At 38.2% G+C, this 14,545-nt stretch overlaps 1 protein-coding gene across 2 annotated transcripts in view; it reads right to left on the bottom strand.

Annotated features, from left to right (window-relative positions):
• Positions 1-13,465, bottom strand: part of HNMT (histamine N-methyltransferase) — a 47,236-nt gene extending 33,771 nt beyond the window's left edge. The window contains exons 1-2 of one of the 2 annotated variants that reach the window (XM_086718482.1): positions 13,334-13,465; positions 12,997-13,142 (exon numbers count right to left, since the gene is read on the bottom strand). In XM_086718482.1, the coding sequence (XP_086574608.1) occupies positions 12,997-13,133 (137 nt within the window). In that variant the 5' untranslated portion in view covers positions 13,134-13,142; positions 13,334-13,465. Of the gene's footprint in view, positions 1-12,996; positions 13,226-13,333 lie in introns of those variants that run through there. The other variant, XM_025934342.2, reaches the window with a different exon arrangement.
• Positions 13,466-14,545: the final 1,080 nt, after the last annotated feature.

Raw genomic sequence — 14,545 nt, 5'->3', positions numbered from 1 at the left:
TAGTGAACAAAAACTAGGCCAACATGAAAGGTCACACTCACGTCAGTGATTACGCTAGTGTCTTTAGAAATCTTTAGAAAATATGTCCCACTCATTAATGATCTTGATTGGAAGACTTTTAGAAACATTACTATAAACATCTCAGAAATAGGAAACACCATTTGTTTAGAGATTGCTTGGAGAGTAAGAACAGAAAAAGTGGGCCTTTGAGTCTAGTGATCTAATAAGCCATTCGTTATAGATGGGAAAAAGGCTAAGGAGATTCATACTGTATATCTGCCTTCCTTCTTCCTTGCTAACTTCCTTTCAATTAAAAAATGTTTATTAAACATTTATTATGTGTCTATATTTAGCATTGAGGATGTAAAAATGAATAAGACACTACTTTGCTTTAAAGTTGAAATGTGAGATAATAAAGCCCAATATTAAGAGAAGGGAAAGATGGCAGAGTAGGAAGACCCCAAGCTCATCTCCTCCCACAGACACACTGAGGTCACAATGACATATAATACAACTCACCCTGAAAACAACCTGAGAACTAGCAAAACATATTTTCTACAGCTAAAGACATAAAGAAGAAGCCCTTTGGAGAAGGGTAGGAGGGGCAGAGATGTGTTAGGGAACCAACACCCTAGCATGGCAACTACAGGCTGGAAGGACATCAAAGGCATGCAGATCCTTCCTGAGGAGTGAGGAGATCAAGCCCCACCTGAGGCATCCCCTGTCATGGAACCTATACCAAAAAGACAAGCTGTCATAGTATCTTGCTTTGCAAATCAGTAGGACTCAACTCCAGGAGAGCCAGGAGGGCTATAGGAAACTGAGACTCTGCTCTTTTTTTTTTTATGTTTATTTATTTTTGAGAGAGAGAAAGAGAGAGAGAGAGAGAGACAGTGTGAGTGGGGAGGGGCAGAGAGAGAGGGAGACAAAGAATTCAAAGCAGGCGCCAGAATCCGAGCTGTCAGCACAGAGCCTGATGCAGGGCTCAAACTCACAAACTGTGAGATCATGACCTGAGTAAAAGTTGGACGTTAACTGACTGAACCACCCAGGCTCTCCAACACTCTGCTCCTAATATCACTCAATCAGAGACCCAGTACAGAGACTGAAATTTGAAAAGTGCCTGAACCATATAGGAAGGAAGTTTCTTGACTAATTTTAGGATGTGTGTTGGAGGAGCAGGGACCTTTAGAAGCTTTCTCCAGGAGTGGAAATGCTGGAAGGCATCATTTTTCTTGCCCTTCTTCAGCCTAGCTTGCTGGATATTGGTAGGGGCCAATGATGACACTCTCCATCTACTGCTTGCACTGCCCGGCATGCCCCACCAGACCTGCCCCACCAGATACCCCTACAAAGCGGCTCATACCCCACCACACCCAGAAGACAACCCCAGCTGATACCAGTTCTCCTCCAAAGTGACTTCTGTGCCAAGGATACTGGGGGCAGCCTCACCTGCCAGTATGACTGCCGTAATTGTGGCTGGGCCTCTCGGCGGGCTGTGTTGGGCGCTCATACCACTGACCAGTGAGCCCACAGAAGCTATAGCTTGGTCTCTCAGCCAGCCAGGCTATGGGCTATTTCCACCCATCAGTGTGCCCATAGTAGTTTCAGCCTAGTCACAACAGGAATACATATGTATCCCACAGAGGGGATACCCCTAGAGTACCCTTAGTGAATGGGGGCATTGCACTACTGGCTCCCTCAGGATGCCTTCTACACAAGGCCACTACTTTCAAAACTATGAGATATAGCTGATCTACCTAATGTGTGGAAATAAACACAGAGAATCAGGTAAAATTAGAAGACACAGGGGGCGCCTGGGTGGCGCAGTCGGTTAAGCGTCCGACTTCAGCCAGGTCACGATCTCGCGGTCCGTGAGTTCGAACCCCACGTCGGGCTCTGGGCTGATGGCTCAGAGCCTGGAGCCTGTTTCCGATTCTGTGTCTCCCTCTCTCTCTGCCCCTCCCCCGTTCATGCTCTGTCTCTCTCTGTCCCAAATATAAATAAAACGTTGAAAAAAAAAAAAGAAGACACAGGAATATGTTCCAAACAAAAGAAGAAGACAAAACATCAGAAAAAGAACTAAACAAACTACCTGATGAAGAAATGTGAGTAATGTTTATAATGATGCTCACTAGATTTGGAAGAAGAGTGGATGAACTCCATGAGAACCTCAGTGAAGAGACAGAAAATGTAAAAAAGAACCAATAAGAGTTTGAAAACACAGTAACTGAAATGAAAAATATACTTGAGGGAATCAACAGCACATTAGAGGATGCAGAAGTACAGATCAATCTGGAAATCAGGATAGTGAAAAGCTCCAATGCTGAACAGCAAAAAGAAAAAATAATTTTTTAAAAAATGAGGATAAGTTAAGGGTCCTCTGTACATCAAGTGTACTAACATTCATATTACAGGAGTGCCAGAAGGAAAAGAAGAGGCAGAAAACTTATTTGAAGAAATAATTACTGAAAATTTCCCCAGCCTGTGGGAGGAAACAGCTCCAGGAGTCACAGAGAGCCCCAAACAAGATGTACCAGAGGAGGTCTACCTCAAGATACATAATAATTACAATATAAAAAAATTAAAGATAAGATGAAAATATTAAAAGCAGCAAGAGAAAAGAAAACAGTTGTGTAAAAGGGAAATCTCATAAGGCTATAAGCTGATTTTTCACCAGAAACTTTCCAGGCCAGAAGGAAAAAACCTACAACCAAGAATATTCTAGCTGCAAGGTTAACATTCAAAATTGAATAAGAGATATAGAATTTCCCAGACAAACCGAAATTAAAGGAGTCTATTACCACTAAACCAGACACACAAGAAATGTTAAAGGGACTTCTTTTCAACGTTTTTTATTTATTTTTGGGACAGAGAGACACAGAGCATGAACGGGGGAGGGGCAGAGAGAGAAGGAGACACAGAATCGGAAACAGGCTCCAGGCTCTGAGCCATCAGCCCAGAGCCTGACGCAGGGCTCGAACTCACGGACCGCGAGATCGTGACCTGGCTGAAGTCGGACGCTTAACCGACTGGCCACCCAGGCGCCCCTAAAGTGACTTCTTTACAAGGAAAATAAAAAGCCATAACTAGAAGTAAGAAAATTATGAAAGGAAAAAAAAAATCACTGGTAAAAGCAAATAAAGCTAAAATGAAGTATAAAACACAAAAGTAGTGAAATAAATTATATATATATATATATATAAATTATATCTACAAAAATTAGTTAAGGATTACACAGAATAAAGAGATATACAATATGACATCATATACATAAAATGTAGAGGGGGATGTAAAAATGTTTTTCTTTTAGAATATGTTTGAACTTAAGCAACCGTAAACTTAATATGGACTGATATATACATAAGATGTTATATATGAGTCTCATAGTAACCATAAACCAAAAATTTGTAATAAGTACACAAAAAATAAAGAGAAAGGAATCCAAGCTTTACACTAAAGAAAGTCATCAAATCACATGGCAATAGAGCAAGAGAAAAAGAACTACAAAAACAATTAACAACTATATATATTTATTCACCCAACATAGAAACACCTAAATATATAAAGCAAATATTAACAGACATAAAGAATTAACAGTAATACAATAATAATAGGGAGCTTTACAACACGTTTACATCAATGAATAGATCATCCTGTCAGAAAATTAATCAGCAAACAATGGCTTGGAATGACACATTAGATCAGATGGACTTAACAGATATATAGAGAGCATTCCATTCAAAAACAGCAGAATACCCTTTTTTTTTCAAGTGCACATGGTAGGCCACAAAACTTGTATCAATACACTTAAGATAACTGAAATCATACCAAACATCTTTTCTTATCATAGCCATATGAAACTAGAAATCAATTACAAGAAAAAAATGGGGAAAAAAAACATGGAGGCTAAGCAGTATGCTACTAAAAAACCCTATGGATCAACTAAGAAATCAAAGAGGAAATTAAAAAAAAATCTGGAAACAATAAAAATGGAAACTCGACAGTGCAAAGTGTTTGGGATGCAGCAAATGCAATTCTAAGAAGTTTATAGTGCTACTTGTCTACTTAAGAAACAAGATAAATCTCAAACAATCTAATCTGACACCTAAAAGAACTTGGAAAAGAATAAACAAAATTCAAAATTAGTAGAAGGAAGGAAATGATAAAGATCAGAGATGAAATAAATAAATTAAATACTTAAAAAACAATAGGAAAGATCAGTGAAACCAAGAGCTGATTCTTTGAAAAGATAAACAGAATTCATAAAACTTTAGCCAGATTCATTAAGAAAAAAGGAGCGAGGACTCAAATAAAATCAGAAATGAATGAGAAGTTACAACTGACACCATAGAAATACAAAAGATTATAAGAGACTACTATGAAAAATTATATACCAACAAATCATACACCAAGAAATAGAAGATTCTAAGACTGAATCAGGAAGAAATAGAAAATCTGAACAGGCAGATTACTATTGACAAAACTGAATCAGTAATCAAAAAACTTCCAACAAACAAAAGTCCAGGACCAGAAGGATTCACTGGGGAATTCTGCCAAACATTTAAAGAGCTAATACCTATACTTCTCAAATAATTCCAAAAAAGGGAAGAGAAAGGAATGCTTCCAAATTCATGCTACGGAACTAGCATTACCCTAATACCAAAATAAAAATCAGACAAAGACACTACAAAAACAAAAGAAGACAAAACAAAATAGCCAAGATCCAAAATAGATTCATAAATTCTCAGCAAAATATTAACAAACTGAATTCAACAATACATTAAAAGGATCATTCACCACAATCAAGTAGGATTTATTCTGGGATATGAGGATGGTTCAATATCTGCTAATCAATCAACATGATATACCACATTAACAAAATGAAGGATAAAAATCATATTATCATCTCATTAGATGCAAAAAAAAGACATTTGACAAAATTAAACATTTATTCATGATAAAAATTTTCAACAAAGTGGGCTTAAAGGGAACATACCATAACATGATAAAGGCCAAATAGGAAAAACCCACAGTTAACATCATACTCTCGTGAAAAGCTGAAAGCTTCCCCTCTAATGTCGGCAATAAGACAAAGATTTCCACTCTTACAACTGTTATTCAACACAATACTGAAGTCCTAGGCACAGCAATCAGACAAGAAAAAGAAATAAAGGCATTTAAGTTGGTAAGGAAAAAGTTAAACTGCCACTATTTACAGAGGACACGACACTATATATAGAAAACCCTAAAGACTCCACTAAAAAACTATTAAAAGTATAAGTTCAGTAAAATTTTAGGATACAAAATTAATTGCAGAAATCTATACCATCTCTGTACACTAACAACAAACTAGCAGAAAGAAAAATCAAGAAAGCAATCCCATTTACAACCTCATTAAAAAGAATAAAATACTTGCAGCACTTGGATTAAATCCAATCTATTTGCATTTTAAATGATTAAAAAATCATTTTAATTTTATTTAAATCCAAGATTTCATTTAAATGATTTCAGGAGTAGAATTTAGTGATTCATCACTTATGTATAAAACCCAGGGCTCATCCCAAAAAGTGCCCACCTTAATGTCCATCACCCGTTTAGCCCATCCCCCCCTCACACCCCTCCAGCAACCCTCAGTTTGTTCTCTTTATTTAAGAGTCTCTTGTGGTGTACTTCCCTCTGTTTTTATCTTATATTTCCTTCCCTTCCCATATGTTCATCTCTTTTGTTTCTTAAATTCTGCATATGAGTAAAAGAATTTAAAAAATTCCGCATATGAGTGAAATCATATGATATTTATCTTCCTTTGGCTTATTTTGCTTTGCATAATACACTCTAGTTCCATCCATGTTGTTACAAATGGCAAGATTTCATTCTTTTATATTGCTAATATTCCATTGTATATATATACACCACATCTTCTTTATCCATTTGTTGGTCGATGGACATCTGGGCTCTTTCCATAATTTGGCTATTATTAATAGTGCTTCTATAAACATTGGGGTGCATGTGCCCCTTCGAAGCAGCACACCTGTACCCTTTGGATAAATAGTAGTGCAATTGCTGGGTCATAGGGTAGTTCCTCTATGGAGGAACCTCCATACTGTTTTCCAGAGTGGCTGCACCAGTCTGCATTCCCACCAGCACTGCAAAAGTGTACTCCTTTCTCTGAATCTTTGCCAACATCTGTTGTTTCCTGAGTTGTTAATTTTAGCCATTCTGATAGGTGTGAGGTGGCATTTCATTGTGGTTTTGATTTGTATTTCTCTGATGATGAGTGATGTTGAGCATCTTTTCATGTGTCTGTTAGCCATCTGGATGTCTTCTTTCAAAAAGTATCTGTTCCTGTCTTTTGCCCATTTCCTCACTAGATGATTTGTTTTTTGGGTGTTGATTTTGATAAATTCTTTATAGATTTTCTGATACTAACCCTTTACCCAACATGTCATTTGCAAATACCTTCTCCCATTCAGTTAGTTGCTTTTTAGTTTTGTTGATTGTTTCCTTTGCTGTGCAGAAGCTTTTTTATCTTGATGAGATCTTAATAGTTCATTTTTGCTTTTGTTTCCCTTCCCTCTGCAGACAGGTATACTCAGAAGTTGCTGTGGCCGAGGTCAAAGAGATTGTTGCTTGTTTTCTCCTCTAGGATTTTGATGGTTTCCTGTCTTACATTTAGGTCTTTCAACCATTTTGAGTTTATTTTTGTGTATAGTGTAAGGAAGTACCCTGGTTCATTCTGCATGTCGCTGTCCAGTTTTCCTAACACCACTTGCTGAAGAGACTGCCTTTTTCCCATTGGATACTCTCCTGCTTTGTCAAAGATTAGTTTTCCATGCGTTTGTGAGTCCATTTCTGGGTTTTCTGTTCTGTTCCATTGACCTATGTATCTGTTTTTGTGCCAGTACCATACTGTCTTCATGATTACAGCTTTGTAATACAGCTTGAAGCCTGGAATTCTGATGCCTCCAGCTTTCTTTTTCTTTTTTTTAACACTACTTTGTCTATTTGGGGTCTTTTCTGGTTCCATACAAATTTTAGAATTGTTTGTTTTAGCTCTGTGAAGAATGCTGGTATTATTTTGATAGGGATTGCATTGGATATGTAGATTGCTTTGGGCAGTATCAACATTTTAAAAATGTTTGTTCTTCAAATCCATGAGCATGGATTGTTTTTCCATTTCTTTGTGTCTTCTATAATTTCTTTCATAAGCTTTCTGTAGTTTTTAACGTATAGATCTTTTACCTCTTTGCTTAAGTTTATTCCTAGGTTTTTTGTGGTATTTGGTGCAATTGTAAATTACATTGATTCTTTCATTTCTCTTTCTCCTGCTTCATTATTGGTGTATAGAAATGCCCACAGATTTCAGTACGTTGATTTTATATCCTGTGACTTTGTTGGATTCATTTATCAGTTCTAGAAGTTTTTTGGTGGAGTCTTTTGGGTTTTCCATGTAGAGTATAATATCGTCTACAAAGAGTGAAAATTTAACTTCTTCCTTGCTGATTTGAATGCCTTTTATTTCTTTTTGTTGTCTGATTGCTGAGGCTAGGACTTGCATCACTATATGGAACAACAATTGTGAGAGTGGACATCCCTGTTGTGTTCCTGACCTTAGGGGGAAAGCTCTCAGTTTTTCCCCATTGAGGATAATATTAGCTGTGGGTCTTGTATATGGCCTTTATTATCATGAGGTGTTTCTTTCCCTACTTTCTTGAGTCCAGGGCTGAGTGGCTTTCCTGGAGAATTCTACCAAACATTTAAAGAAGAGTTAACACCTATTCTTTTGAAACTGTTCCAAAAAATTGAAATGGAAGGAAAATTTCCAAACTCGTTCTATGAGGCCAGCATTACCTTGATTCCAAAACCAAACAAAGACCCCACTAAAAAGGAGAACTACACACCAATTTCCGTGGTGAACATGGACGCAAAAATTCTCAATGAGCTACTAGCAAACTGAATCCAACAATACATTAAAAGAATTATTCACCACAATCGAGTGGGATTTATTCCTGGGCTATAGGGCTGGTTCAATATCCACAAATAAATCAACGTGATACATCACATTAATAAAAGAAAGGATAAAAACCATATGATCCTCTCAATAGATGCAGAACAAGCCTTTGACAAAATATAGCACCCTTTCTTGATAAAAACCCTCAAGAATGTTTTTAATAAGTATGTATCTACAGACATTTGGATATGCAAGATTTAAGCTGAGTGGGAGAGAGATCAGGGTCGATGATGTATTCTGGAGAATTAGCATCATAAAGCTAATGGTCAAAACTAGGAGACTAGATTTTATCACCCAAGCATATTACAAAGAATTAGATGCTCAGTGGGATGATATGCAATGTCAACTTTTAAAAGTCACTGCATTATGGGGAACCCACAAAGGGGACAAAGAGGAAAACAATAAAGCTCATAGAGGATAGAATTAGAGAAACTCTGAGAAAGCCATAGGTAGTGTCAACAGTAGCCGAGTGTACCACCAAAAAATAAAGGAGGAATCATCTCCAATGAATTTGGCAATATGAATATCTTTGATAATAGTTTTAAAAGAAGGTTGAGGGCACAAGTCTGATGGCAGTGAGATTAAAAGCAAACTAAATAAAGAGGAAGAAGCTAGAGATTGTTGACATAGGACGAAAGAGTAAGAATGGGAAGAGGAGGCAGGAACTGAAAGAGTAGTGCTTGTTTCTTTGCACTTTAGATTTTTTTCCCCCTGAAGTGAAAGAGCCTACACAGAGTAGCATGACAAAAACAGAGATTGAAGCAAGGTTTTTAAGAAAACTGGAAAGGATAGAGTCAAGAGCACATATGAATGAGTTGCCTTTCTTAGTTCTAATTATCTTCCCATTCATAATCATAGTCCTGATACACCCATCTCTATCTATGCTCTTGGTTAATTCTTAAAACTGCTTTATATTGTAATTAGCACAGGGAAGCTATGAAGCAGAGTACCAAGGTCAAAATCCCAGCTTACTGATATGTTACCTTGAGCAAATTGTCTAATTTCTCTGCATCTTTATTACCTATGGAATAGGATAATAATACCATCTACTGTGTAGGACTGTAATAATAGTAGCTGGCTTAAGGAGGAGTTGTATTATATTATTTAATTCATGTAAATCTCTTAGAAATATGTCTGTACGTGACAAGCACTCAACAAAATATTAGCAATTATTATTATTATTCCAGGCACAGCTAAGTGATTTCACTCTGAAACTTCACAACTCTTCTATGAGTTAGACACTATTATTATCCCATTTCATATATTGTAATGATTAATAATTATTGAAAACTTACCACTTACTACTTACTACTTGACTTTAGAGTCAAGGCTCTAAATGCATTACATATAGCAACAACAAAAAACTTTATTATTTACAGCTATACTGGAATTCTCCCCACCCCATGCTTCACCTACAGATAGGGGATTGTTTCCAATCCAAAAGAAATCAAGAAAAGAATGGCATGAGATCTAGAATTAGGGAATCCAATATTGCAGAGAAGGGAAGAGAATATCTAGAAGGTGAAATAAATTATCTTAATAATTGTATAGCAGACGGACAGCAAATCACCACAGACTGAAAAAATGAACAGAGCTCCAGAATAGATGTTCCCATAGGGAAAAGTTAACAGATGTCTTGATCTGCTGGACTGTATTGAGACGATTAATACTTCTGCTTGGGGTATAAGTAGTGATAGTGATGTGGAGAACGAAACAAAAGAAAAAAGTTAAATTTCCTTACAACTTACAGCCCATTGACATGTCCTTGAGACAGAGTGACCTTCCTCAAGGAGCTTAGCTACCTCGACGTTAATATTTTGCTAAGGGCAAAAGGCAGCCTTGGCTTAACATTAGCCTGAACTTCAGGATTCTAGAAGTCTCCTTTAACATATAAAAATTCCTTTGGAAGCTTCCTTTCTCTCTACTCTCCCCAGATATATGTTAGCAATGATCCTCCAAGCAGATGGTCCTTTGATATACATCTGAAGGGTCTCTTGACTAAGGTTTAACTAAATAGTAGTAAATGACCTTTTCCTAACAAAAGCTAGTTCCTCAAGGTCCTGGAAACATTGCTTCCAAATTTTTAGACACTTAATGCTATCTCTAACCCCTTTCCAATTCAAAAGTATATAATCAGCCACTCCTCAGAACCCCTGTACAGCTCTTTCTGCCCATGGGTCCTGTCCTTGTGCTTTAATAAAACCACCTTCTTTGGGGCACCTGAGTGGTTCTGTCGGTTAAGTGTCTGACTCATGATTTTGGCTCAGGTCATGATCACATGGTTTGTGAGATCAAGCCCTGTGTAGGACTTTGCACTGACAGCATGGAACCTGCTCTGGAGTCTCTCTCGCCTCTCTCTGCCCCTCCCCACCCCTCTTTCTCTCTCTCAAAATAAGTAAATATGAAAAATTAAATAACTAAAAATTTAAAAAACACCTTTTGCACCAAAGACATCTCAAGAATTCTTTCTTATCTGTTCCTTCCCAAACCCCAACATTTTTTCACATCAGTAGATATATGGAAAACTAAGAAAAGAAACTAAAATAAAAACAATAGTTATCTCTAGGAAAAACAAAAAAATACCTGAAAGGAAATGTGATTGTAGTATAACTCATCATTCAATTATGAATAATATGTACATAGGCAAAATGATATAAACATTCAAATTATTTAACCAAAAATTTTGACATAAATATACTGACATGAGGGGTGCCTGGGTGGCTCAGTCAGTTGAGCGACTGACTTTGGCTCAGGTCATGATCTCTTGCTCTGTGAGTTCGAGCCCTGCGTCAGGCTCTGTGCTAACAGCTCAGAGACTGGAGCCTGCTTCGGATTCTGTGTCTCCCTCTCTCTCTGTCCCTCCCCCACTCATGCTCTGTCTCTCTCTGTCTCAGAAATAAACATTAAAATTTTTTTTAAAAATTAAAAAAATAAATATACTGACATGATAGGGGAGGAAATGTGCGTATTTAGCTATTTTAATGCAGTAAAATTAAGAAAGACAAGAATAACATGTTATTTAGAATTAGGAAAGAAAATTTCATAAGAAACAACTGAAATATTTCAAAGTGTTGAAGGTGGTTGCTTCTGGAGAGTGGGAGTCAGATGGGAGTGAGTAGGGCTAGGAATTTTTGCAATATTTTCAGTATTTTTACCACTGCAATGCAAATTTAATTATGCCTTTGAAAGTTCTACAGTCTTTCAGAAATTCTATATTCAAGATTTCCAACTAGATTGTATACCCTGTGAAGATAGGGGTCATCATTCATTATGTTATAACCATCCATGGTACCTATTCAAGCCACTGATGACCGAACAAAACCAAGGATCTGGATAAACTACAGACATGAACACAGACCTTTAGTACTACAAAAGAATTCGGAAATTAAGTCATTACCTTTAATTTTATAAATGAGCAAAAAGACCCAAAAAAGTAAATTATTAGTTCCTAGAGAAGAAGTTATCTGAATGTACTGTATGCTTTGATTTTGGCATCATTATCTATTACTTATTAATTAGTAATAAATTATATAATACTCTATTAAAAAAAACATTTAAAAACTGAACCATGGGGCACCTGGGTGACTCAGTAGGTTAAGTGTCTGACTCTTGGTTTCGGCTCAGGTCATGATCTCACAGTTTGTGAGTTTGAGCCAGGTGTTGGGCTCCGCAGTGACAGTGCAAAGCCTGCATGGGGTTCTCTCCCTCACTCTCTGCCCCTCCCCTGCTTACTTGAGCATGCACTCTCTCCCTCTCTCAAAATAAATAAGTAAACGTAAAAAAAAGGTAAAAACTGAACCACAAAAAAACAGAAAGGGAGGGCCGCCTGGGTGACTCAGTGGGCTAAGCATCCTATTTCAGCTTAGGTCATGATCTTGAGGTTCATGAGTTTGAGCCCCATGACTGTCTGTGCTGACAGCTTGGAGCCTGGACACTGCTTCGGATTCTGTGTTCCCTTCTCTCTCTGCCCCTCCCCCACTCACACTCTGTCAGGCTGTCTCTCTCTCTTAAAAATAAATAAACATTAAAAAAATTTTTAACAGTAAAAAGAAAAATAGGGGAATGGAATCTCCTACACATCCAGCAATGCCTGCTCTGATCAGGCAGAGGTACTGTCCTGGTGAAAGAATGTCAGGCCTACAATAGAGAAATCCAGCAAAAGATAAAATATCAGTTTCTGTTGCTGTTGTAAATTGGATCCACAGTCAGTCATTTCTTCCCAGTTTTCTATCATTATTTCCTGAAGCAGAGTAAGTTACAGCAATCCACCTCCAGATAGGTGATTTGATTATCTTTAGCATGTGGAATCTTTTACTCTTGTAATGCTTATCAGCTCTGGCACAAATTGAACACATTAATCACCAAAAAAAGAGGTCTGCAAGAAGGATAGGAGCTAGTGAGTTTCACTGATAATGGAAAAATGCTTTTTTTTTTTAAGAACCACATTGCTAATATTAAGTTGAAAGGAAAAGACAATTTTTTTTGGAGTGATAACTATAATAATGAGTACAGAAGTGAATTTAAATGGACATTAGGAGAACTGAGAAGCACTCACTCAATCCTCAGGGGCAAACAGGAGTTGGTAATTATTTATATTTGATTCTAATGAAAAGAATACTAGACTCTCCGTTTAGGATTTTTTTTGAGACACGTAAAATCTGGAGGAGGGCTGAAAAATCTGAGCTCAAAGATCTGTATCTTTTCCCAAATGAACATATGGATGTGTGCCTTCAAATGGTTAACGCTTATCTCGGCGCGGCTGGAAACACTGCACAAATCAGAGCCTGTGAACGTTGAAAGCGAGCGTCTAACTAAAGCGCCGCAGGAGAAGGGGCGCCAGGGGGGCGAGGAGCGCCAGGCGGCAGCTGCTATCAGTAGCTCCTTCTTATCCCCTCGCCCAGCCTGCAGGGCTGAGCTCGACCCATCTATCACCGCATAGAAAGAGCCCGAGGCTTGGCTCTGACAAAAACGTCCTTTTTTGTTACCTTGCTATTATGCCTGGCAGCTTCTGGTCCATGAATTCCTGCATGCACTGGTGTTCCGTGGAACTGCTGAGAAACCTCCGGAAAGATTCAACGTATCTGCTGTGGTCAGAAAACAGGCTCCTCATGGAAGATGCCATGTTTGGTTTCTGATGGAAGGCAGAGAAGGAGGGGAAGCTTTAACTTCCCCTCCTCTTCCCAGTTCCTTTTCTCTCTACTCACCCCCACCAATTCCTATCCCCACTTCTCGCGCCACTACCCCCCCCCCCCCCCCATGCCAGAAAAGCCTGCTTTGAGTTTTAACATGCAACGAAGGCTGGTGTGCAAATCACATTCTTACGTCAGTTATTTGTGCAGGACTTTGAGCTGATACTTTAACCCCTGCAGCGTTCCTTTATAAGAAACGGAGGTGGTAAAGCAAAGCAATAAATCCACTGTTATAACTTGTTTTTAAACGTCTGAAGTTCAGAAAGTCATAAAAACTGATCCCATTCTAATCACTTCCTGTTTTGTCAGCCTTTGCCAGGAGTGAATTCCAAGTGGGACAGTGGCTGCTTTAAGGGCCAAAGGCGACAAACACAGGGTAAACAGCCAGTTACAAGGCTACAAACCACTTTCAGAAATATACCCCTGCTGAAATCTTTGACAGAAGATGGATGTCCGCCTCCATGCTTTCTACAGGAGAATTTCTTGCCTTCACCCTTCTCAGAACATGAACTTTTTACACTCCTCCACTGCGTTTCTTCAAATGCTGGTTTGTTGTGATTCAGGAAGTCTCCTTAGCAGAAACCATCCTGGAGGGACCTGGAAACTATTAATTGGAAGGTGTGAGAAGCCTGCTGGAGTATGGGGAAGAATCAGGGGAATGAGAGTAGTCTTAGGGCACAAAATGCAGGAGAAGGGGTAAAAGCCAAGTCCCTAAAAATCATTCCCTAAATTCTTCTGAACATGAGATTTTAGATACTTAAGGTTGGATGAACCTCTGGCAGCCTAGTGGTGTCACCTATCAGAGACCCACAGTGTTAGAGTGTTCATGTGCCAGAGCTTTTACTTGGGAAGTGGTGTTGAAGAAGACCACTCCTTCTCCAGCACAGGATGTTAATAATAGTATCCAACTCATGGAAGAGTTGTAAGAATTAATGAGTGAATTCATATGCCTCTCTTAGAAATGTATCTGCCTAAGCCATTCCTCTGCTCTGATTCAGCTCCAAAACTGCCCTTCAAGCATTCAACAAACCCTTTTTATTAAGCACTCATGGTCCCACTACTCTTAGAACTGTGCTTTTATCCTAGGAGAAAATGGGAAACCGGAAAAAGCAGATTCATGTGGGTGTAGTGTGTAACTATGTGTCCTTGGCTGAAAGACAAGTTTCTGTTTGCTCATCAGTAAACTGGGAACAATGAATTAAAATCTGATAGGGTTTTAGTGAGAATTATGTGGATAACAAGTACCTTGTGCTTAGCACATTGTTACTGCTCCCATAAAATGCAAGCTGGTCCCTTCTGGATGAGAAACAAAACAAACAAACAAACAAAAACACTGAAATTGAGT

The sequence above is a fragment of the Puma concolor genome, chromosome C1, assembly GCF_028749965.1.
Source record: "Puma concolor isolate L17-30 chromosome C1, mPumCon1.1.hap2, whole genome shotgun sequence".
Lineage (NCBI taxonomy): Eukaryota > Metazoa > Chordata > Mammalia > Carnivora > Felidae > Puma > Puma concolor.
Note: the sequence above shows the minus strand (reverse complement) of the source record. Positions and strands in the feature narration are given on the sequence as shown.